The following is a 25,844-nucleotide window of genomic DNA, read 5'->3' as shown; positions in this document are numbered from 1 at the left end:
AGCTCAACAGCAGGAAATTATAAAAAACATCACTACGAATTAAGTCCTGTCCGTATGGAGTTTTCTCCATGTAAGTTGAGGGCTTATTTACCCACCTTTTCAAAGGTAATTTAAATGTAGAGGGGCGCCTGGGTGGCTCAGTCCCTTGAGTGTCCAAATTCAGCTCAGGTCACGACCTCATGTCCGTGAGTTCGAGCCCCGTGTCGGCCTCTGTGCTGACAGCTCAGAGCCTGGAGCCTGCTCTGGATTCTGTGTCTCCGTCTCTCTCTGCCCCTCCCCTGCTTGCACACTCTCTCTCTCAAAAATAAGTAAATGTTAAAAAATTTTTTTAAATGTAGGAACATACTTCCTTTTAGAGTCAAAGACCAACCTTTATATATGGCATGACTATAAGGAGATGGATTTTTCTAAGTGTCTTGTACAAATGAACTTGCTACTGCAGCAGTTTACAGACATCGTTGGGTGATAGAAGGGCCCTGAAGATGCAAATCTATAATGGCTGTGTGAGGCCACTCCCTGATGTCACAGTAACAAAGTATTTGCTTTGCATAAAAATAGTGCATTAAAAACACAGAGACATTTTTTTCCACTTATTTATTACATTTGGACCTTTAAGAAACATATACCATCAGATATACCACTATTCAGTAAAAATCTACTCTAGTTTTTGGGACGCATACGTGTCACAAACTATCTTTCTTCTAGTCTCCAAGACTTTACTAAGAATTTATCAAAAAGGTAGACTCTGATCTATGGGATCCTGAGCCTTGAGGTTTTGAACGTTTTGAACGTTTTGATTATTGTAGAACAATTCCAAGTGGATGAACTTAATTCCCAGCTGTTTTCCTTCTGGAAATGGGCTAATCATTTTGAAGTTGTCTAGTTCACCGCAAGACTATTCAATTCCTTAAGCTTTGTGATTTATTGTCTTTGGAAAACTTGGTAAAAAAGTAATTTTTTTTTTCCTGTACAATAAGGATGAATTTATCAGAACACACCCAATATTAATCATAACAAAAAGCAGTACACGTAATGTGTATGTGCCATGTTGACTTTAATGACTACTTCAGAAGCTGGTAACTACTCTACCTATGGAAACTATTTCTGGATCAATACGACCCAAGCTCAGTTGCAGTCAACTCCTTAACACAACTCTTGGTATGTGACATTGATTAAAAATAAAAAAGGGTAAGTGAACAAATACATACTCATACATGATAACGTTTTCAAGAAGCTACTCTTTGTGGAAGGCTACAGGAAAAGGGACTTTCAGGAGACTGTTGACAGGGACCGGGAGGTTTAAAGCTATGGCTTTGGTAAGCACCCCAGTGAGCTATAGGAAGGCATTCGTAAGAGTCGGATTGTGCAGCATCAAAGGAGAACTCTCTAAAAGAGGTGGGTGTTTTCTCAATTAATTTAAATTCTGAGGCTTTCAGTAGTCGAGGGCTAGAAATAAGACCCAAAGAAAAGAACCATCTTCACAACGGCTTAAGAAAGGTGACTGTGCCATTCGGCTCATGATGCTAAATGGTCCAAAAGCATTTGGTGGTGTGATATGGACAAGAAAAATATTAATACACAAACCACATAACACCATTAAAACTCAAAAAACATCTTTTTTTCATTTAAAAAAGTATTTAGAACACATAAAACAAGGCAACATTTATTCTTTCTTCTCGTCTTCTGGTGTGGGGTCTGCTGGTGGTTCCTCCACGGTTGCACTGTTGCTCTCTGAGCCAGTGTTACTATCACTGGTCCCTTCCTCAGCCATACTGTCCACCCCCTCTTGCCCGCTCTCCTTGTCCTCAGGAGTAGATGTGCCTTCTTCACCATTCTGTTGGCTCTCCGTCGCTTCTTCAAGGTGTGTCTCCTCTGTAACCACACATCTGTCACTGTTAGTTCCAAGACACAAATTCATTCTTCTAATTATGCTGACAGTCTAGAGCTGTACCGTCCAACATGGTAGCCGCTCACCATGAGTAATATTAAGAGCCAGCATGACTGAGAAACTGTTAGCACCCCTGAAACAATTTGGGTTTGCAAATCTACTTTTTAGCTGTAAATTTACAAAAGCTAAATACAGATCAAGTATTTCTGATGAAAATTTAGCTTCTAAATTTAGATGTGCTACAGGTATAAAATACACATCAGATTTTGAAAACTGAGTATGAAAAAGGAATGTAAAAAAGTCATACTTAAAAAAATATTGATTACATGTTAAAATCTTGTTCAAGACATACTGGGTTAAACAAATAAATATATTATTAATATTAATTCATTTGTTCTGCTTTACTTGTAAAAAGTGCCGTTAGAAAATTTACAATTACACAGCGACTTACATTTTATTTCCATTGGACAATGTTGTTCTGGAGTGCTTTGGATTTAATTAGTAAGAAAGCAGGTGTGGAAATGATAAAAGGGAGATATTTTAGGTACTTTGTTAAATGTCATGCTGGGTTGTTTTCTGTACGAAATTAAGAGCACGAAGTTTTTATTCTAATATTCTCAATTTCGTCTTTTTCTTTAGCTAGAAGGATAAAATCTAAGTAAAGACTATACAGGCATGTTCTACTCATAGACAGAACAGAGGCAAAGGACAGAGTGTTCTGTCTACTTGCAAAATAAGCAAAGAATCATACTCCATACCCTAATTCTCAAGCTCCTGCTTTAACCACAAAAATGTGCTCATGCTCCAAATTTGTTAAGATAAAAAATATGTTCAAAGCAGAAAAAGAGTCAGATAATGAAACTTAAAAATCTGACTATCTGAAATGCTAATCTGCTGAATTAGATCTTGTAGAAACATCTGGTAAAGAGATCTATATTCCATGAAATGTTTTCCTGATGTCAAATCAGAAACTGTCAGCTGAATACCAAGTATGAAGACTGTCCCTCCCCCTTCTGCAATGATGGTCCAGGGAGCCTTTAGCTGTATTTCCCATGATACTTTGAGCTCAGTCCTGTTTGCACAGGGCACGGGACAGGGTCAAAGTAGTACCTAAGGTGAGGCGATCTCAAAATTTCAAGTAATTGATTTAATCAATATTTTATGTGAGTTTGACATGTTATTTTGTGCTTTGAGAAATGCTTTTAAACAGGAAAAGCAGTAGGCTTGGTAGTAAGAACTTTTCTCAGATGGGGTCAACAAGTCTTTTCCGTAAAGGCTAGACAGTCAAGTATTTCAGGTTTTATGGGCCAGGCAGTCTCTGCAACCACTCAACTACACTGTGGTGGCCCCAAAGCATCCAGACAACATGTAAACACACAGGTAAGGCTATATTCCAAAAAAGTTTATTTATGACAATAGGCAGTGGGAAAGGATTTGGCCTGCAGGTGTCCCTTGCAGGTGTCCCTGATCCTTAAAAGCAACAACCACAAATCACATTTTAGCAATAAAGGCTAAAATACTGACTGCCAACACTACATCAAATCCAATACTAAATGATTTTATATACATTTTCTTATTTATCCTTGGGCACTCCTTCTCAGAGGCTGGCACCAGAGTACTTACACAAAGAACCTGTGATTAAATAATTTGTCCAGTCATATGCTAGCAGGTGGTGAAAGAGTTCAGACCCAGATCTGTCTGACTCCAGGGCCAGGATCCTAACCTTTGTATCATTATACTTTATATTCCCAAGCTAGAAAATGATGCCTCGATCTGGGCAAATACCTGAGACCTCAAATAGCCAGACTAAACACCAATGCCCCACTGCTGTTTTGTGTTGACACCAACATTTTAGCTGAATCTAGGACAGAGATTAAGATTTGCAGAGAAATGTGTAGATCACAAAGAGAATAATCCTGACATTCACTTTGCTGTCAACTGGCAGCTCACCTGTCTCCATTGGGACACTCTCATCATCCTTCTTGTCCTCGGTCTTACTGGCAGCTTGCTCTTCCTCAGGAACCATGCTGCTCTGACTGCGTTCAGCTTGCTCCGCTGCCTCTTTTTCTCTTTCCTCCTGCCTTTTGCGAGCCTGTTCCTCTGCCTGTGCAATTTCAGCGGCAATTTTTTCCATATCCACTTCCACTTTCAAACCGCACAACTAACAGAAAGAGAGAAAACTCTCTTAGTTAATGTTCTTTTCTTACAATCTCTGAACCAGAGAAATTTTATTTCAAAAGGGGGCTTTCTTGGCTAGGAGCTATGTACATGTATACAGGAAGGGAAAAAACATGGTTCTAGGTCTGCTCTGAAACTCTGTGTCTACAGGAAAAGAAAGCAGCCACGTAACCCTAAGGACTGCAGAACGGTTGGGGAGGCGATGCTGAAAGTACTGGGTTATATACAAGGCTTCCATTTTTTATCTCAAGCTACCTAACATTAGATGTACTTGTTTTAATACAAAGTACACACTGTAAACTACATTTCATGAAAACATTTAATGAATAAATCTCAATAAAATGAAAACAAACTCATGATTGCAGGAGTTTAAATTAAAACACCAGAGGGTCCAGAGTCTACGGACTTAGCACGTGTGTGTTTTTATATTTTAAACCCACTGCAATTTTGCCAGAAAATGGAAATAATTTCATAAAACAAAGATCTTACTAGTTATAGCACAGTTAATTCTATTTGAAAGTGAGTAACATTCAATAAAAACACTATTTTAGAAAAAAGAATGAGAAAAACAATAACAGACACAGTGATAAAAAGTACAGTGAACACATTAAATTAAATTGATACCCTTTTAAGTTCATTGTTAAATGAATCTGTGCTTTCCAGGAATTTCCTCTTCTTTTCCTGGTGTCTCTCCTCTATTTGAAGAAGTTCAGCTTCTAGTTTTCGCTGAAAGACACAGGATCCAGCTTTCTTATTACTGAATGACTTTCTCAAAAGCAAATGTCAAACACAGGAAATACATCTCATTTTGTAGCGGTCTATACTTTTTTAAAAAAATGTTTATTTATCTTTGAGTGAGAGAAAAAAATGGAACCAGCAGGGAAGGGGCAGAGAGAGGTGGAGACACAGAAGCTGAAGCAGGCTCCAGGCTCTGAGCCGTCAGCACAGAGCCCAACGTGGGGCTCGAACTCAAGAACCATGAGATCACATGACCCGAGCTAAAGTCGGACATTTAACTGACTGAGCCACCCAGGCACCCCTGTAGTAGTCTATACTTTTTAACAGTGTGACAAAGATTTTGAATTTTTTATTTAAATCATTTATTACACAATGTGTCTAGCTAAGATCTTAAAAGCAAAAAATGCAGTATAGAGGAATGATTACAATTAACAAGTAGCTGTTAAAGAATATTGTTTCAGGCTTAATTTCTTCAGAAAAAAATATTTAGTTAAGCAGTAAAGGATGATAGGATGTCTTAAAATCCTGAATGGACATACTTTCCATCACAAGCGTCTTTGTTACAGTTTTAACAACTTATTAAATCCCTGGGAAACCTCCGTTTCCTCTAGCTCTTCTCCGAATCAGAACAGGTTACGACGAACACAGAAATACTTAACATGCATACCGCTGCATGGTATAGAATCACGCCACTGGGGGTCTGTGACACAGGCCCAACTTATTATAACAAACAGTTTGTGACTTTACCTGATGAACCATTAAGGACTGGACCTGTCGTTTGAGGACCTGCATTCTAGCTGTTGTGACAACTGACCGAACGTCTGGCACCACACTCTCACTAAGGATTTCACTGATGAGGCGGTGGTTTCTCTGGAAACGGGCGGTGGCTGTATGCTTCATTGAAAAGCCATCATCATAATCTGGAATAAACAAGATGTTCTGGAAATGAGGTCACCAGTAACCATAAACAGGAGAGTAACAATGTTAATGCTTTATTACCAAGGAGCCATGGCCCTCACTGGTCTAACAATGGGGCCTAACAAGGGCATTGTGGGAGCACCGGGGCAGTCACGTGATAAAAGTCATACAGAGGACTTAACATGTTCACTGGCCAAGGTATTGGTTTTTCTCACAAAATCTTTAAGTGATGATATGTGTCTAGAAGGATTTGGTTGAAACACAAATGAGATAGCCATGTGTCTTCTGGCCTGGAAATCCATCAACGGGAAGGCTGCATGTTACAGCAAAAGTGAAATGCTGCTGAATGGTTCACTTTCTTGGTAGTAATTTAAGGCATTTACACCTAATGACAACATCTGAACCGGGCAGTGTCTTTGTCTCTGTTTAATTTTAATAGCAAAATAATGAAAATGCCCACCGCGGAGAAAACATTATCTCTAGCAATACTGTTTCCCAGACCAGCATATACATTTCATTCGATTAAAAAACCATTAAAGCCCTAAAGTAATTTTATAGGAAATGAATGTTTAATACCAAATTTTACTTTTATTAATCCACATACAAATATAGTTGTTGCCAGTCTGTAAAGCTATTACTTTGTTTTCATTCACTCAAGTTCATACATATATAGTATGGATCAGGCTCATATGCTTATCTTTAATAGCTATGAAACAGTATTTCCTTCTTCTCAACCCTTGCTCTATCACCTCCATGATTTTGGACATACCTGATAATAATCTGTACTATTTTTATTTAACATATTTATTTGAATTAACTCACTTAAAAAAAAAAGCTCCCTCTAAAGCAATACACATTAAAATAGAAGTTCCTCTCCGACCCACCTAAACTATCTTAGTGGCCCACCAAAGGTGGAGGGACCATGGTTTAGGAAACTTTGCTAGAGGCCCGAATTGTGTGGCTCTATCACAGTTTAGCACCTCCGTTATCATTTGGTAATCAAGTAGTTCCTAAAATGCCCATCATCATAATACCAGTGCTACAAACTGCTGTGCAAATTACTTTTTGTCTCCTTTCGAGTAATTTCTTTAGGACATATACTTCTAAAATTAAAACTACTGAAAGAAAGAATACTATTTAAAAAGATTGTGACCTTTTCTATTTGTTAAGGAAGTTTTCCATATTCACACTTGAGATTATACATGGTATATTCGTGCTACCTCTAAATTATATATATGTATTTGCTTTTTGATGTTTTCTTTCATTACTTGGAGCCAGTGTTGACCACTTGGAGGGGAAATCAAGTCTTAGCAATCTAGACTTGTCTTTCCTGCCACTTCTAGTTGTCTAATTTGGGTTTTTTGGGGGGAAGGAGTAGGCTTATATTTTCTGGTTATTTTCTAATTTCCAGCTATTTACTTGATCTCATGAATATTCTCTAAATGCCATTTAAAAAACCTTTCACTGCTTTGTGTGGAAACTGTGTATGCCTTCTCTGTAACAGAAGCTGGCAGCTGCTGTGCTCACAGGGACCACCCTTCTCTTGGCCTGATGCTCATCCTCACCTCCCAAACCTTCCTCTTTCTACTCAGTTCAGGGGCATAAGTCCAAGGTCTAAAGTTATTCTTATCCTGGCATCTTTATTTTCACCTTACTTTCTTACCAGCAGCTTTAAGTTCCTATCTTAAACTTACAAAACATAATGGGCCAAAGTCTGAGGAACAGAGAAGAGATCTTTTGAAGACTGTTTCTGAATGAATCTCTGCAATCCTGCTCGATGTTCATGCAGCCACCTTTCACCTAACAAAGACTGTTAACTGTTTCTACTTGTGGCTTCCGTGTACTCTTATACTGAACCCTCACCATCTTTTCAATTATTTGTAGACTGGATCTTCTTCTATTTTTTAGTTCAGTATGTTTTTCTTGCATTAATCATCCAATCTGAGTAATTTTTGGTCTGTGTTTGCTAGTGTGTCCTAAGCACTGCTGACTCTGTTAAACAGAGTTTAACACTAGGCATTGTTCCTAGTCTGTATTCTACTCTATTATTATTATTTACAGTATTCTATTCTACTCTGTATTTATGTGAATATCTATCAATATCCCAGTCCATTCATTTAAAAAACCATTGTTTTTCCTCTCCTTCTGGGTATATGTTTATTCATTGTGTTTAGGTGACATTATTGCTTCCTTCCTCAATGTTATTTTTAAAGTTCTTACAAGCTTCCTCTTTGTTACCACTCACTATGGGATCTTAAATTATTTTCTTGATGTTTTTGTTACTTGTAGCTAGAGCTTCTGGCCTTTTCCACATCACAGCCACACAGGGAGAAAATGTTATTTGTACAGCAGGCTTGATTCGTGGAGGAGAATGCTCATAGCTGCAGGAGGCCAACTCTGAGGCTCCTTGCAGTGTCAGACCCTGCCTGGCTGTGGAGAACCCGGGATTAATCTGTACGCCTGCAACCTAGTCACAGATTGCCCATCAGGAAGCTCTGCTATTTGTATGTGTATACATTTGTACATGTGCATAAAATTTGTATGTGTTCCCTCACGTGTCACCATGAGTTATGTTGGATTTCTGAATTAAATGGCAAACAAATTTATAATACTTCTACCCACTCAGTAACCTTCTCCCTTAAGAGCCTTTAATTCAGCAAGCTTAAGGAACCAATAAGAAAACAGGACATAAGAAGGCATTCAGCTCTTTAAAAGCAGGTAAGGCAAAATTCTGACTCAAAAACCTTTCCTGCATTCTGAGTATAAACATTCTGATAAACAATAAATAGTTTTTGCTATTTTCTGCACTAACAAAGATATCTTTTTCTTGTGGGAAATTCATACACAGATCTTAAAATAATTAATGAAAATACTGAAATGGCACTTAAATATGCTTTGTTTTCCATTTAGGATAGGAAATAAAAACAAACTTAAAAGATTCCTTGTAATTTTACTTCTCAGAGAATGCATAAACAAAACCCCACTTTTTTTTTTTTTTTACCATCTGGATCTTCAGCAGGCTGAATGCTCATGTAAGGTTCTCCTTTCTCCATGCGAGACTGTCTCTGTCGACTTTCTTCCTCTAAAGCAGCTTCTGCACGACTTTTTGCATTTATATAAGCAAGGTATGCGGGGGAATTATGATAGGCCTTCATAGATTCATTGTACTCTATCTGAAATTCAAATGTTTTTCAGTTTTATAATTCACATATTACAGGTTATATGAATACCTTTATCTCATTCGAATATCAAAAGATAAAATGATTTCCTTTTTACAGACAAGGAGTCTGAAGCGTAGAAAAATTAAGGGACTTGACCCAGGCAGACAGACAGTGCAGACTTAGCTGATTAGATCTTTTGTTTCTTTTCTATACAACAAGCAAATGTTTATGCATTTTATATTGTCTCCATCCCGCTGTGGTCCCCATTCTACCTTTTCTGCTTCGTATTCGTTTAAATATTCTTGTTTTTCTTCATCAGTGAGATCTCGCCACATGCCACCAATAATCTTGCCAATCTCCCACAACTTTAGGTCGGGGTTGGAAGCTTTTACTTGGTCCCAGACCTTAAAAAGGAAACATGAAATTTCAGTATTGATGCCTAAAAATATAGACCTTTAACAATACTTTTTGATACAGAAACTTTTAAAAAAAAATTTTTTTTTTTTAATGTTTATTTATTTTTGAGACGGAGAGAGACAGAGCATGAACGGGGGAGGGTCAGAGAGAGGGAGACACAGAATCTGAAACAGGCTCCAGGCTCTGAGCTGTCAGCACAGAGCCCGACGCGGGGCTCGAACTCACGGACTGCGAAATCATGACCTGAGCCGAAGTCGGCTGCTTAACCGACTGAGCCACCCAGGCACCCCAATACAGAAACTTTTAAACATGAACAAAAGCAGAGGGAATTGTATTAAACTCCTGTGTTCTGATCAGCCCGCTGCAACAATTATCAATAGCTGGCCAATCTCATTTCATCTATACTCTGCTGGATTAATACACAGCAGATCTCAGACATCTCCGATCACTGTTAACAGTTCAGATGAACTAACCCAGTAACAGTCTCTGTCTCTTTAAAGGTTCACAGAATTTAGAAGGAAAGTGGTTAATCTGCTAACACAACAGACCTTATCTTCAAATACATGTACAGTAATTATGACCCAAAATTTCTAAATAGTGGCAAATATGCTAAATGCTCTTGTCATTAATAAAGACACTGGCTGTGTTTGTCATTTTAAGAGAATATAGGTTTGTCACCAAATGGAACTAAACAGAACAAAATAAAAACATGTGGGAAAATTTAAGAAATGTAAAGAAAATAAAAATTACCATAAGCTTACACTGTTTGGAGACAACTACTGCCTTCTGGGCTTTTTTTCCTTCAAACTAACATATAGCTGCCACTGTTTTAATAAAAAATATGACACAAACAGATGTAGTCCTGTATTCCTTTTTTCACTTCACACTTTTCTCACGTCACTGAATTTCTCCAAAAGACTATATATTGGCTACATAACATTACCTTCTGGATTTAAACCATTTTTATTTAATCATGTTATTCTTGTTGGATTTTAGTTCTGGAATTCTGAAATCAGAACTAAGTTCTTTAAAAACTGCAATTCCTTATCCTTCCCTCTGTGCACAGAAAAACTGGCTAAGCCATTATGAAATGTGATGGAAAGCAAACAAGCAAAGACAGCAGTCCTCACTCCCCTCTGGCTCCTGGGCACCTACCTTTCTGCTGTACCTCATGTAGGGCATCAGCGGCTTATCTGGTGGCTTTGGGGGTTTTGGAATCGTAATACCAGAGGAGGCCTACAAAAGAGTTAAATATATTCATTATTCAATCGCAAGTAGTTCACCAGCAAAATGAAAAGAGAGTCCCTTAACAAATTCTAATGCGCCTTTCTTCTACTCGTCCATGGATACAAGATTCTTATATTTTCTCCACTGAAAATAGCTATCACTGCAAATTCAGAAATGTTCACATCAAAAGAAAATAAAGAAAATGACTTTAGGCACAAAATTTTAAAATATTTTACTTAGCAGTTTATTGCTACTGCTTTGACAACCTGGCTGTAAGAACAAACAAAGTATTACATAATAATCCATACATCAAAAATATAGAGTTACATATCACATGTCCCATGTTAGGACATTACCTAGCACCCTTTTGTTGTGCTTAATTTACCATTACACATACAGTCAACACTTGATTATCTGCCCGAGTCTGGGCTCTTTCAGCACTTACCACACTCACAGTCTGAGGGGGGCTTTGTATCTACTCGGACAGCTTCAGGAATACACTGCACCCCCACATGAATGACACCCCTACAAAAACTACCTCCTAGGTTCAAAAACAGAAAAAAACAACAACCCTTATTTCCTTTATCAGGACTAGACATTTTATTTTTCTTAAGGTTCTGTCTGTATCTAGTGGTTTGTATTGAGGGGATCCAAAAGCGTAAACTAAAGTCATGCCTTTTCTTGTCCTGAGTCGTAGTAACAGTGCCGGAGTAAATAAGTTATCAGGAACAGAGAAATGGCAGACACAGGGCCCAATTAAGTTATTTCTGAGGCCTTACCTTATATCGATTTAAAAATTTTGGGGTTGGTGGGAACAAAGAAAAATGAAAACAAGAGTAAAGACAAAATATTTTTTAAAAAGGTAAAGAAAAAGGTGAGCTAGAGAAGAAAAAGGTGAGTTAGAGAAAAAAAAAACCAAAGCAGAAAAAATGAGAGACTGGTTCATTCTATGGGCTAATATCTAGGCAAGAGATACCAAGAGCTTCTAGTGAGCACCCCAGATAACTCCAATCCAAGAGTGTTTCTTTCTGAACTTATTTTCATTTTAACATATATGACTACATTTGATGTAGGACCCAGAATAAATTAATCATGGCCAAATCATATATTTCCCCCCAGTTTCTAGGAGACAACTGATATTGATTCTCCTTGCCAGGCTTGGGGGAGGGGGAAGAGGTGCTGGCTTCACTCTAATTATCAAAAGACAGAGACTGGCAACTCCTTATAAAGAGACTTAGTGACATTTTGTTCCCTTGCCCTTCAGTTGTTATGATAAAACCCTGGACAAACGCCTCTTTTGAGTTGGGACATCAATTACAACCTTATTTTTTGTCCAAGGCTCAGAGATTAGTGTATCTGTGCCCCAATTACACTGTTTTCAAACAACGCTTCCTCCTCCAAGGAGGGTCTTCCTCCATCCTTATATATTTTTCAGTAACTCTGCTTCTTCATACATGAAATTGTTAGAAAGCATATCACCTTTGAAGCAGGATTTCCACTCTTCTTTCCACTCCTCCTATACATTTATACAATAATTCATGCTGGTGCCCATGCAGACAGACCCTGTTTTGTTTTGTTTTAGCCAGCAGTGGGCAATGGAGGTGAGCCACAAGGGATAGAAACTGTAAACAGCAGTGATCTGAACAGCCAGTAAGAGAAGATCTGTCTCCAGGTCTGCAGCAGTTTCAACGAGGGGTGAGGGAACTCCTACAAGGCTAAACTTAAATCATGGGTTCAGAGCAAGACACACAAAGGTCTGATTTTTCATTCATAAAGTTATTAGAAAGCATCTCCAACATAAATCTTCAGAATTCCATGAAGTGGGTTACAAATAAAGTTGGAATTATGCCGATAACTGAAGTTGGTAGACCGCCACTCACAGATTTTTTTTTTAAGAGAAAGAATTCTAAAAGGTCTGTTTAAATATATCAAATTAAAACACTTTAAAAACAAGTTCTAGTAATATTTGCTCTGATTACTTTTCAGAGAACCACATTTGATAATATTAATGGATTTGCTTATTTCTCCTCCTTTCTTCCAAAGGAAGGTACCTAAATCGTCTACATACTGAGGCTGTATTTTCATTACAATGATAGTCAATTTATAAATACAAACCAAAGAAAACCCAAAACAAGAATCACAAAGTTAAATTCTAGCAGGTTTTCAGGACACTGAAGATTTATATCACTAAACATCCCTAATTTATTTGCCATCTCAGCAGACTTCTACAATGCCTTAAACATTACTCTTAAAGAAAAAACACACACACACAAAACCAGTTTGCACTTAAGACACTTTAACCTTGTTTTGAGAAGAGTCCATTAGAAACAACCCCTGCTTTCCTGTAGTCCTCTAGCTTGAGGAGTGAAAAGCTGCTGGCCCCTTTACCAAATGGCCCAGTGGTTATGCTTTTGGAGGGTTTTTTCACGTGTTTCTATCAAGAAAGCTACCTCTAACCGCAACTGTCCACCTTTACATTTTCTAACTGGCAATGAGTTGGGGAAAGTAACTGTGTGACTATGCTTGTCACAACTGTGCTCACATGAGAGTAATTCCTGGGAATCACCATAATTTTATGAAATTTATTTTGGCCACTCAAGAGATTTTATTGTTGTTTCTTCCAATTCCCTGCTTTCTCTGGCAGGGTCTCATTTAAGGGTTTCCTTCTAGGATGGAATTTCCATTGCAGTACAGAAATAAGCTGTGTTTAACATCTTGTCTCTACCTGGTTTCACACCTGTACTTAAGAGCATGCTAATCACCTTCGGGAAGAAGGACTGACTAGGAATGGATTCCATCTCACAGCTGTCACTGGTACTCCAAGAGGTTTCAACACACTGCATATAGTCTCAAAACCATTCAAGTGCATGAGAGTCACCAGGGAAACCAGATGTTCTGTAGAGCCTAAAGGAAGCTACTTGATGGGGTTTCACAGAATCATTCCTTCAAATCACTGACTTAAGACTATTTGCAAACAATAATACCAACTAAGAGCCAAAAAGGGGAGAAAAAAAAAAGGTAACACATAATTGGGGTCATTTGAAAATAAAACACTTTTATCATGGTCAAAATCAGATCTATTAAGTCATAACAAAGCTTAAGTTAGATATACAAAAAAGGTGTATGAAACTTCAGGCATAACTAATTTTCTTAGACAGCAATTCAGTGACCTAAAGGAGAGAAGACTAAAAGTTGAAGGGGCTGGGGTTAACACAGGCTGAAACCCTTCAGTTTCTAGGCCCTTCAGGTTAAGTCTAGCAAGCAGTTTGATTACACTTCAATCTGGTGTTGAGAGGACAATGATACCAAGAAAACCACCACAAAGAAGCAAAATACTAAATTTTCTATGCCCAACAACCCTCCTGCACTAATCGACCCGGAAACTAGTGCCCAATGCAAATGCTGGGTTCTAACATCTCCAAGAGGGAATGAGAAACAGATCATTGACTCACAGGCCCTGAGACAGCGAGTGACCTTTCCTTTTCCTACTGAATGATCTCTCTTTATTAACAGAGAATTCCCGCAGATACATCCAAGTTAGGAACAAAATGCTTATACAAACTGAAATACAAATGATTCTAATATTACACTTATCACCATTTCTATGCCATTAACATAGATAATCAAGAGCTGACTGTATAGAGCTATTAAAATGTAATCATTCTCTTGTTCACTCCCCATGAATAATTTTCTGCATTAACATGAATGATCCAAAATTGATTCTGCTCCTTGTTTAAATTACATGTTCTTTATCATTGGATAACCTTGCCACCCATTATACCTGTGAAACACATTTAGGCCAGGGAAAAACACGTACCGATGCACATAAAAACTGTATGCATTGTGAAATGCATACATACACACACTTGTCAAAATTCTTTCCAGATACCATGAAATATGCATGGCACATAAAACTTGATATGCTTATGAAGTACAAATTATGCAGAAACAATGAAAAATTTAGACAAACAAAACTATCAAGTTAAGCAATATGCTTACCAAGATAGACATACAGTTTGATAGTTACAAGCTTTCTGCTCTAGCTTGACTACAGGGTGAGAGGGCTCTTTTGAAGTCACATTAATTCAATTATTTATGAATACAGCAAACAAAAACCAAGTATTAAAAATTTTACAGCCATTATGGGTTGTAAAAATTCTCACCAATGCCACATTCCAATGTATGTAGGTATTTGGCTTTTGGATTTATTTTTATTTACTTTTGGTAAATCATTTTCACATTTATCTTTCTTTGGTACTTAAGCTTCTTTGACTGTAGTTTAAGATGATTCTAAAATGAAAATGTGAAGTACATTACCCAATTTGGGTGTCTTAAGTTGATCATTTAAATGAAACATCGTCAGTTACAGAAATCATACCCTTGTCCTATGGATTATAAATGCACTTCAAAATGGTCTGGCACATTCAACTTGCATTCTGCAATTCTTTGAAGTGATATGAAAATGTTTTTCTCTTTTTAACTGGAGAGAAATGAATCTCAGAAAGTCAGCTCTTAAATCCAAAAGACAAACAATTATGTGTAGCAGTTCAAACTGGTGGGCCACCGAAAAAAGCTCACGTCCGTAAGCCCGGCTTTTATTAAGAAACTGAGTCCTTGAGCTTGACGCCAATGACCTTAAATGAAAGATACTCTTTATCTCAAAAAGGGTATTTTAGATGTAATAAATTCTAGGTTTGTCTACATATAGTATAAGCAGTGCCCAGGGCTTTATCTCTACCAACCACCAAACAGAATGGATTCTTCTTTTCTTCTATATACATATCCAGATCTCACTACTTTTTTTTCCAGTGTACAATCGTACAACGAATGTTTAAAATACTGAAAAAGCCAGGTTAAAAAAATTGTTTTAGATGGCTGTGCTGATGACTCAAAAGGACCTAACTCTGGAGGCATTTCTGGTCAAATCCAGTTGTTTGCCGGATGCTGTAATAGTTGATTCTCCTACCGTGACCCGGCTGTTGGTGCCCGGGTTCCCTCCCAGCCTGTAGTTGTTGTAGGCGAGATGACTGTATGGATTGTATCCCACAAACCCTGGTGTGCTGGGCATTTGCTGATGGAAACAAATGAGACAAAAACACGAATGAGAAATGAGCTCAAACGAGGAAAACACAGAAATGAAAAATGATCTGCATATGGCATGCAAAAGCAACCTGAATTTAAACAAGCAATGATGTGTTGTAATTGTTCTTTTTCTTTCATTGAGAAACCAGTCTGCAAGTGTTTCTTTCTTTCTTTCTTTCTTTCTTTCTTTCTTTCTTTCTTTCTTTCTTCCTTCCTTCCTTCCTTCCTTCCTTCCTTCCCTTTTTTCCTCTTTGCGGGGGGGCCAGTGGTGTTTGTTGTGAGTGAGAATGTGTGTGATTTTTCTGAAATAAGCAACACACTGAGGTGTGTCAAACACTCAGGATTACTTTATGGTCAATAACATAACAACTTAGCAATACATGTCTGAGATAGGAAGGCTTGAAGTGTGATAAACTAGAAGTCTGAAAACACTTTACATGCAAAACAAAATGTGATTTATTTGACAGTTATGTAGATGCTGCCAATGTATTTATCTATTAAAAACAAATAAAAACAAGAAATGGATTGTTTTCAAAGACAGTTTTAAATCATTCTATATAATGTGAGAAATGAAAAGATACTCAAATCAGGAAGCCAGAGTTGTCAATAGAAAAGAACATATGTGGGATTCAATGGATGTCACATACATGATTTCAAAACAAAGACTTGTAAGAAATGCATGGATTTAATTCTGGGGTGCTATCTCATCTTTTCAACCCAGTCTTTCTTTTTTAGACTTTCTCTTCCATCTCTTCTTTGATCCATCACCCAGAGGTCAATCATGAACACTTTCTGCATTTAGTTTTAATGCAAACTACTTTTCTAGTCGACAGACTTGAACTCTCCTTTTTCATCTAGTTTCTTGATAGCTCTGACCCTTTCAAAACACAGCTGCTCACTGCAGCAATGGAATTTTTCTTTTTGAATTGTATGTTGATGTAATCACAATCGGGCTCTTAGACAGTAGTGCCCTCATGGTTAAAACAATGACATCCGATGTTCATGAGAATCAAGGTAGAATGCATAAAAAGGATGTAGCAAAGAGAAACCAAAAGTAGGGTATTTAACCTAATGAAACTCAATCAAAACAACTAATTTAATTTTAACATGCAATTAACAGTATTAGTCTTCACGTGTAGAATGTAAAATACACTTAACACACCCCAACTAAGCTGAAGCTGTTATAAACACAATTTTCTAAAACATGCCGCTACACATATCCTAAGTGTCCAAAAGAAAGATATTCAAGCAGATATTACATTTGCAACTCTTTAGGAGAACAACTGAGCAATTCTAGTCTGTATAGGTATAAAAGACGCAAATTAAGCATATTTAAGTAGGCAAAACACAGATGAAGTATCAAAGGCACAAAAGAAGTGTATGTTACTTGGAGTGGTACATTTGGGTGGTGGTGGTATTGGTGGTGGTATTGGTGGTGGTGGTGGTGGTGATGGTAAATAGGTAATGGAAAAAAAAGAAAAGGAAGGAGGATAATTCATTTAATATCCATTCTGTTGGATGTCCTAATCCCTAGTCTTCTGTATTTTATGTGTCAATGTGAAATTACAATGGTACAGAAATAGGACTAAAGAAAGGCCAAAAAAAAAAAAAAAATCCCTTTCTACATTTGAGAAGTCATAAGGGGACACTTGGTTTTCGAGCTATTTTTGTTATCTCAAAAAATCAAGTTTTTGTCTTCAAGAGATTATACAGTGTCAGAGGCAATATTTACGTCAAAATGACATCTTCAAAGGTTGCATAAAGAATGAGAATCACAATGTAAGAAAATTAAGTAAGGGAATTAAAAAAAATAAAAACTAAAACATTACAATTATACCATTTCCAAAATTGAAGTACATGGTTAGCTCTTTGAGGTCAGGAATCTCAACTGTTCAACTCCACCTGTATAACCACTAGCAGAGTGCCAAGGAGATGGTCATTAAGAAATGTTCTTTGATTTAAGAAAGAAAACAAACCAAACACAGGACTTTAAGAGTACTGGAAGTAACTTCTGAAATTGTATGTTACATAAATGGAAATGAGAACATGAGATACGGTATCTCTTTTAAGAAGTATCTTAAGAAAAACAAATTGTTGATAAACATAACTAAAGCATACATCTGAGGGTTAGTAAGAAGAGTCATGGAGTGGAGAAAAAAATTACACAAGGACCTAATTAGTAGACTAGCCTGTAATTTTGGGGCTAAGGGGTAAGGAAGGAGGGCTGACAGCTGTTAAAGAATTGCTTTTGTAGGCTATGGTCAATGTTAACAGTGTTTTGTTTTGTTTTTTAAGACAAAAACAAACAAACAAAAAAAAACCCAACAAGGAATCCATTTCAGCAAGGCCTGAACAGTTCCTGTTATATCTGTTTTGTGGATTGGATGATTATTTTACATGCTGTCCAAGCTGGGCCAGAACTTGTTGGGTGAAAAACCTAGTTCACAAGTATTTAGAAACTTTGAAACATTCAATAGGCAGGATCTGACCCACGGATAATGAAATCCTTACTTAAACAGCTTGAAAAATAAACATTTACAATGAGTGTTATTATAGAACTGGAAGCTTCATTATTTGATTTAATATGAAAATTATATATAAACAAGGAGAGAAAAATGTAACCACTTGAAGGTTAGGTTTAAAAATAATAACAAATGGCAGAATGAGCATTCACTCAATATTAACTTTTAAGAGTCTTGACAGATTAACTAGAAAGAGGTGTTAAACTTATCATTTATTTCCCATTAAAAAAAAGAACTGAGCATAGGAGGTTGGAATTTCAGCAGTATGTTTCTTTAAATGTTGGGGTTGGTTCAAGGTAAGATGCAAAGAGTTATTTTATTTAGTAGGAAGTGCTGTTTTTTGGTTGAATTTTTCATCCTGTTGCTGTGATGACTGAGTGACTGTCACTGGAAGACATCTGGGTTTTTGTATCAAGGCCAGACTTGGCTATTACATTAACAAGAAAATTAAAACTTACTGTTGCAGGAGCTGGGGTGGGAGGTGGGGCATAAGATGGTCTTTCTGTTTGAAAGAAAATAAATAACTTCTTGTAAACAACTGAGATATAATACTATGCAACAAAACTACCAATGGTCCTGTTTTGAAGAAAAAAAATGAGAGTATTTTGGAATTCCCATTTGCTAGGGCATTAGTCTCTTATTAATAGATTGATAAATATAAAAAATGAAACTTACTTGACATTTTGGAAGGTTAAGTTCTCAGTTCCTTAAGAATGAATCTGAGACACTAAAATAAAAAAAGAAAAAAAAAAGAAAAAAAAAAAGAGAATCAAAACTCAGCAAGCATAAGAGATGTTTCCCTAAAGAATAGGGTAGTTTAAATTGGTACTTCTTAGTAAAATTACACTATCTTCTAATAATCCAATTTTCTGCATATTTAACTAGTTCTTATAGGTCATTTGGCTCATCAGAATTAAACAACTAAAACAAATTACTGGGGATATTAGCATTAATATTAGACATAGACTTCCAAGTTTCTTCTTATGATATTGGGCCACCTCTTGCATGGAAAACATATTGCTAATGCCATGTGAACATTTAATTAAACTGATAAAAATACAATGACAATAAAATGTGATGTATTATCAGGGCCCACCCCAACAAGGCCTACCAGATACTGACAGATCACTGATGAACAGCAGCTTTACCTTCCTCTTAGAATAACAACTTCTATTAAAACAAGGCAGCATTTTATTCCTGGAGGCAACGCAAAAGGTAACTGGCATGATCATGAGCTTTACGCTCTCTAATGGTGGCAAATAACTTTCTCTCTCCTGGGAATAACTTTGAGAGTCTACCTGAGAAACTCTTATTAACCCTTCACAGCCCATTTCAAAATATTATCTCCACAGTGGAACTTTCATGATAAATTACCCGGGAAGAATGAATTGCTTCCTCATCTGTACTCCTATCCAATTTACAGATCTATAATATTGTTCATTACATTGTATCATACCTGTTAATATGGCTAGATTGTGGAATAGAGACCATCTAACTCATTATTGCAGTCCCAGCACCTAGCTCAATTCTTAATGCATTTTGTCCTAATATTACCAGCTCAGAACAAGACCATACACGCGTGAGCTTGTTCCTCACATCAAAATACATCACACACGATGTGTACAAAGAGACAAGCATTCATTTTTAAAAAAGAAGCAAATAACTTCTATGACTACTGGAATACTTTCATGGAACATTACGTGAAAACAAGCATGATGCTTTTGCTTCTATTCTACATTTTAAGGGAATTCCCTGGAGCATAAGGAATAAGAGGACTGTGTGGAAAGAAATTTTTCAATGGCCCAACCTGGGTCTCTCCCTCTTAAGGAAGGGGCAGAATCCATGGACTCCGGTGCAGATAGATTTCCTTCCGCTCACATTAGGGAGTGGGTGGGGTGTGGGTGGAGGGACTGTCAACATCCAGAAGGCCTTGCTGCGGGGATCCCTGACAATAATTGGCAAAGCTCCCTAGTACATCACACTTTATTGTTAATATTTTTAAATTATTGCTCTCGTCTGCTACTATAAATTCTAAGCGTGAGCTTGTACATTTGTCTGCCACTGGATCCATCCCCCGTGCCTGGCATAAAATACTAGCTATTTGTTGAACACTTTATACGGGGCAGGCTTATCACTTATTTCGGTTCATGGTCACAACCACCCTACGAGGTATGTATTGATAACCTACTTTACACCGGAATAATGGGAGTCTCGGCGAGTTTAAGTAACTTGTCTAAAGCCACACAGCCAGGAAGTGCCAGAGCCGGGTTTCAAACCCAGGCCAAACTGTTTCAGAGCTCTCGCTCTCCACTCTAAGCCACAAGTTCCTCGGTCGTTGCCGAAACAAGGGGAAACCACCTTCCTGGGGGGGAGGGACCAAGGGCTTGGCTTGCCCCAGGGCTTCCCCTGAGGTCGTTTCCTTTAGGTTGTTGTAGAGAAGGCACTTCACCAGCAACTCCACTAAAGAAGGGAATGCATGGGTGCCTTGACCAGTTTGGCGGGGCTAGTGGCAGGGGCAAATCTTGCCGCCGAGGAGGGGCCCGAGATAGACCTCCCTCCCGGCTCCGGCTCCGCTAGGCCTCAAGGAGGCCGCAACCGGCCCCCAGCTCCGGCCCCGCGGCCCAGCCTGAACCTCAGCAACCCCCGGGAACTCGAGGTCCAGCCAAGCAGGGACACCGCGACTCGCCACCCTCCCGACCCCATCGGGCCCAGTCGGAAACACTCACCCGCGGGCAGAAAAAGCGCCCGTAGCTCCGGCCTCGTTTTCCTTTGTCCCGCGCACGCCCCGCCCCTCGCGTCCGGAGCGTCCGCACTCGCACTTTCCACACTCTTTTTAATTGCTTTCCAGCCCTCACCCGACTCTTTTGCAAAAGGAAACCTCCAGGTGAGGACGCGGTGGTGTTTGGTCCAGTCAGGGATTTTTTTTCAGGCCACAAACGTTCCTCAAACCCCCCGAATGTGGGCACTCTTCAGGCCTGGCGCCGATTCGTCACGGCGAAGTGGGCGGAGGGGCCCGGCGGCGGCCGAGGCCCGGTCGGCGACCGCGCGGAGCCCGAACGGCGGCAGGTGGCGTGGCGGGAAGCGTGGGCCTCGGCTTCCACGAGCGGGGCCGAAAGACGGCGGGGCTCGCGCTGAGAAGAAAGGCCCAGAACCACTACGGCCGCGCGGGCCTGGCCCCCACCGCGCTCGCGGCGGTGGGGGGAGTAGTGGTTGTTTTTTCCGGGTTCTTCCTTGCTCTTTCTCTCGGAACAAGAGTATATACTTCAGCGAGCCGAGGGGTGGAGGCGAGGACGACTCGGTTCGCGGAGTTTCGGTCCCCACGGGCGCCTCGCAGGGCTTCCTGCTTTAACGGCTGGGCATTAACCCTTGACCAAAAGCAACACGGACCTTTTCAGTTTTTCCAAGCGCGAGTGGAGTCGAATTGCCAGGTTTCCGAGCCGGGGCCCAGAGATGTAAATCCCCTCGCCCGAGGTTGTGCGCCCTTGCGGCGCCGGGATGCCACCCGTCTCTGCCCAGTGCTGCCTTGCCTTATCCCCACTCTCAGCTTAAACACCTCTGTCCTTCCGGATCCTGCTCAGATTCTCATTGTGGTGCCCTCCTGGAACTTTCCCCCAATAGTCCTTCCTCTGAATTCCCACGGTAGTTGGGTAACTTTATGATACTGTGTACCCACTCTCTTGTATCAGACTGTGTTTGCTATCTCGAGCGTATTGTGGGCCTTGAGAGCAAAGGTTCAGTCATCTTGCGTTGATCATCTTTCTATTTCCAGTGCTTACTTAGGGCTTGGCTCATTGTTAGATGCTCAATAAATGTGCACTGAGGCAGCTTTCTGGTGTAGTCCAGGGCTCTTTCCACCAAACCATGAGTACGTTGGTTTACCGGGTAGTACCCCGTTCCTTGGGTATATAAACACCTGACCCATGCTGTGGGCCGCTGTGAAGGGAGAAGAATCTGTAATTACTTGAAAACACTGTTGACATTTGACTGATTGAATTTTTGGGTTGCTCTTAGCCACCATCCTGGGCATGCCAGCAGAGATGAGGACATTTCTAGAAGTCTGCAAAGCCAGGCATAAGTGACATTTTGTCTAATTCTTCCGCTCTCAATATTTTCATAGTCATAAATGGAGATAAGTGAAATTGAAGGGGACGACTAAAAGAGAGGTCATCAAAGGATGACAGGTAGTCTGAGTGGTGTTTGAGATAATGTACAGCTGACTTTGAAGGAGGGAGATTAGGGGGATGGGTTAGAGATGCCCTCCTCCCCCCCCCCCCAGTAGAAAATCCAGCTGTAACTTTTGATTCCCCCCAAACTTACCTATTAATAGCCTACTTCTGATTGGAAGCCTTACTGATAACATGAATAGTTGATTAACACATATTTTATGCCTTGTATTATACACTATATTCTTTTAAAAAAATTTTAATGTTTATTTTATTTTTATTTTTGAGACAGACACAGAGCATGAGCGGGGGAGGGGCAGAGAGAGGAGACAGAATCCAAAACAGGCTCGGGGCTCTGAGCTGCCAGCACACTACCCGTTCTGGGGCTCGAACTCGTCAACCTGGAGATCATGACCTGAGCCGAAGTTGGACGCTAAACCGATTGAGCCACGGGGTGCCCCAATACATACTATATTCTTAACAGTAATACCTAACTTTGTCTTTTTTTTTTTTTTTTTGGCATTTCTAGGCTATGCAGTTCCTCTGCAAGTTTTTTCAAATAGTTGCAAATCTCCAAAAATTTTACCAATATATTTATTGAAAAAAAGTCCACGTGTAAGTGGACGTGTGCAGTTCAAACCCATGTTGTTCAAGGGTCAATTGTACTTGAAACCACCTTTTTAATATAAAAGCATCTAAGACTTATAAAAGATTAATGTAAGATACATGAAAGCCTCAGCAAGAATCTCAGTACCTTCTTTCTCTGGTTTTGTCCAGCACCTCCAGCCTGCACTTGGGGCTGCACTTCCCTGCACTTGGGGTTATGGTGGGGGGATTGGGCAAGTGTGGTGCTGGGGCAGGTGTTCCTCTGTGTCATTTCCAGGCAGTCCTGCAGGTGCCGGATGTTACACTGTAGTGGGAAAGAGGTGGCACAAAAATGGCGGAAAAAGAAAAGGGGATCTGAGTGGAGTAGTGACATTGATACACTTTCCCACCTCCTGGTCTTTGCTTAAATGTCATCTTCTCAGTGGGTCTTTTCAGACCTATTTAAAATTGCAGCTCATTTCCCAATCTCTATCCATGGTCTGTGCTTTGCTTTGTTTTTTCTATAGCTCTTATCACCACCTGGCATACTATGTATTTATTTTGTTGCCTTTTTCTTCCCATCAGATTGAAAGCTCTTTCAGCGTGGGGACTTTTCATATCCGGAACAGTGTATGGTACATCCACGTGCTCAATGTTTGTGGAGTGAATAAATAGTTACCTCCTTTTCTCTGCTTGGCTCTTTTTCCATTCCCAAAGATTTGCAAAATTAAGAAAGGAAGAATACAGACAAAATATAATGGACAAAAAAATCTATTCCCTAGTCCTGAAGAAATTAAGACTGAAGAGTGAAATATTCACCAAGATTGACTCTACTTACACTGTGTTGTGTCTCCCCCCCCCCCCCCCCAAGGCAAACTCAGGTATGATCTTGTATGTACTAGGGTGTTTATTGGAACAACAGGACAGGCTTTTGGAATCGTGACTATTCCTGGAAAATATGAGATGCATCATTAATATGACTATTGAAACTATTGTAACTATAAAGGGTGTTGGGAACCCTTACAGAAACCTAGTGGTAAACCCCAGAGATAGTCTTAGGCCCAAGTAGTTTAATTTTCTTTCTGGCAGCAAGATCCAGGAACTTGGTCTGCTTTCCTCTCTGACACGTACCCATACTTTCTCAAACAGGGAAGCCAAAACTAGTAAGTGATTAAGCTGGATTTAAGCCCAGGTCTCTTTGATTTCTTTGCACAGTGCTGTAGGAAGAAGCTGGGGAAGGAGACAGAATGAGGGGTAGGAAGAGAGCCGTGGCTGGGAAGAAAGAAGGAAAAGGAGAAAATGGGAGAACAAGGGAAAATCTACAGTCCTTAGATACTTAGGTAGTCCAAGAATAGGCCCTAATGAGGTCTATCAACCCTTTAAAATTATGTGCAATTTTTTGTACTTTTTTTTTTCCCAGGTAGAGTGTTAGTAGTTCAACGGATTCTCAAAGAGATCTGTGACTCCAGAAAGATTTTGAACCAATCGTTGAACCATGCAGTTTGTAGTATTTTCTAATGAAGCTATTTTAAATGGTTGTTTTCTTTTTTTTTTTTTAAAGTTTTCTTTTTCTTTTAAGAGAGACAGAGACTGTGAGTGGGGAGGGGGGGGCAGAGAGAGGGAGAGAGTGAGAATCCCAAAGGGCTCTGTGCAAAGCCTGAGCCGAAACCAAGAGTCGGACACTTAGTAGACTGAGCCACCCAGGCACCCCTGGAATTTTTTTTTCTTAAAATAGGGAAAGAGAAGACAGAGTTCTCCCAGGCCAAATAGCTTATAAAAGTCTGGTGATAGGCAAAATGGTGAAATAGGTTAATTTTCTCAGCTGTGTCTGTGAAAGCAGAAGTTATGGGTATTCAGTTTCTATCACTAGAAATAGTTGTGAAATCTTGAAGCCCGGTAGATTCCAGGACAGAGTAATTTCACAGCGTGTTGTAGAATTTGACAAAGTATGGTTTGTTTTTACAAGCTTCTGCATTGCCTACAAGATACCTTGAGGATTTGGGACATGAGCTTTGACACATGGTATGGAAAAGGATGAAAATAGGATGGTCGTGGAGAATCTGAAGGTATGGTCTGGCATCCATAGACCTTGTTTGAGGATCTGGGGAAGATACCAGCAAAGGACTACTGCAGGCCCAATCTGAGCTGCCCCCTGTTTTTGTAGTTTATTAGGACACAACCATGCCCATTTGTTTCCATATTATTTATAGTTGCTTTCAGCTACAAAAGCAGAATGGTGTAGTTCCTACAGGGATCATATGGCCTGGAAAGCCTAAAATATTAGCTACCTGGGCTTTTACTGAGAAAGTTGGCCAACCTTGGCCTAGGGTCTAAGTGTGTAAAGGAAACCAGAAGAGGCTTGTACTGATTTGCACACATACCTTCCTTCAAAATCTGTAGTATGTCCATTAATATTAGCAGTCGGTGTGTCCATGCTGATCATCATTTATAGCCACAGAAGCAGATTCTGCCCTGTGTACAAACTTTCCTTTGGTTTTATGTGTTGATCATTTGAATGATGTGTCTATACATTTAACTAAAGTTTCATTTTGGCCCGTGTCCCATAATACATTTCTTTTTTTCTTTTTTTTTTCTTTTCTTTTTAAAATTTACATCCAAGTTAGTTAGCATATAGTGCAACAATTATTTCAGGGGTAGATTCCTTAATGCCCCTTACCCATTTAGCCCATGCCCCCTCCCACAACCCCTCCAGTAACCCTTTGCTTGTTCTCCATACTTGAGTCTCTTATATTTTGTCCCCCTCTCTGTTTTTATATTATTTTTGCTTCCCTTCCCTTGTGTTCATCTGTTCTGTGTCTTAAAGTCCTCATATGAGTGAAGTCATATATTTGTCTTTCTCTAATTTTGCTTAGCATAATACCCTCTAGTTCCATCCACGTAGTTGCAGATGGCAAGATTCCATTTTTTATTGCCGAGTAATACTCCACTGTATATATATGCACCA

The 25,844-nt window shown here is 39.2% G+C and overlaps 1 protein-coding gene and 1 long non-coding RNA gene across 5 annotated transcripts; one reads left to right on the top strand and one right to left on the bottom strand.

Moving 5' to 3' along the window:
• Nucleotides 1-1,596: 1,596 nt before the first annotated feature.
• SMARCE1 (SWI/SNF related, matrix associated, actin dependent regulator of chromatin, subfamily e, member 1) lies at nucleotides 1,597-21,650 on the bottom strand. 4 transcript variants are annotated; one of them, XM_019416085.2, is made up of 11 exons: nucleotides 20,858-21,650; nucleotides 18,807-18,858; nucleotides 18,590-18,633; nucleotides 15,494-15,598; nucleotides 10,456-10,536; nucleotides 9,156-9,287; nucleotides 8,724-8,895; nucleotides 5,552-5,724; nucleotides 4,691-4,792; nucleotides 3,839-4,049; nucleotides 1,597-1,872 (listed from the first exon to the last, which is right to left on the bottom strand). In XM_019416085.2, the coding sequence occupies exons 2-11, from the start codon at nucleotides 18,811-18,813 to the stop codon at nucleotides 1,664-1,666; spliced, it is 1,236 nt and encodes a 411-aa protein (XP_019271630.1). In that variant the 5' UTR covers nucleotides 18,814-18,858; nucleotides 20,858-21,650; the 3' UTR covers nucleotides 1,597-1,663. The 4 variants fall into 4 exon arrangements, with proteins under 4 accessions (XP_019271630.1, XP_019271631.1, XP_053748497.1 ...); XM_019416086.2 differs by lacking the exon at nucleotides 15,494-15,598 and having other exon boundaries at nucleotides 20,858-21,648; XM_053892522.1 differs by lacking the exon at nucleotides 18,807-18,858 and having other exon boundaries at nucleotides 20,858-21,033.
• LOC128774192 (uncharacterized) lies at nucleotides 20,905-22,786 on the top strand. The gene is made up of 2 exons (XR_008418644.1): nucleotides 20,905-21,015; nucleotides 22,587-22,786. It is a non-coding gene; the product is annotated as an uncharacterized LOC128774192 (long non-coding RNA).
• Nucleotides 22,787-25,844: the final 3,058 nt, after the last annotated feature.

The sequence above is a fragment of the Panthera pardus genome, unplaced genomic scaffold (genome assembly GCF_024362965.1).
Source record: "Panthera pardus isolate Hobbes unplaced genomic scaffold, ASM2436296v1 HiC_scaffold_3, whole genome shotgun sequence".
NCBI lineage: Eukaryota > Metazoa > Chordata > Mammalia > Carnivora > Felidae > Panthera > Panthera pardus.
This window is presented reverse-complemented; position numbering and strand designations above follow the sequence as displayed.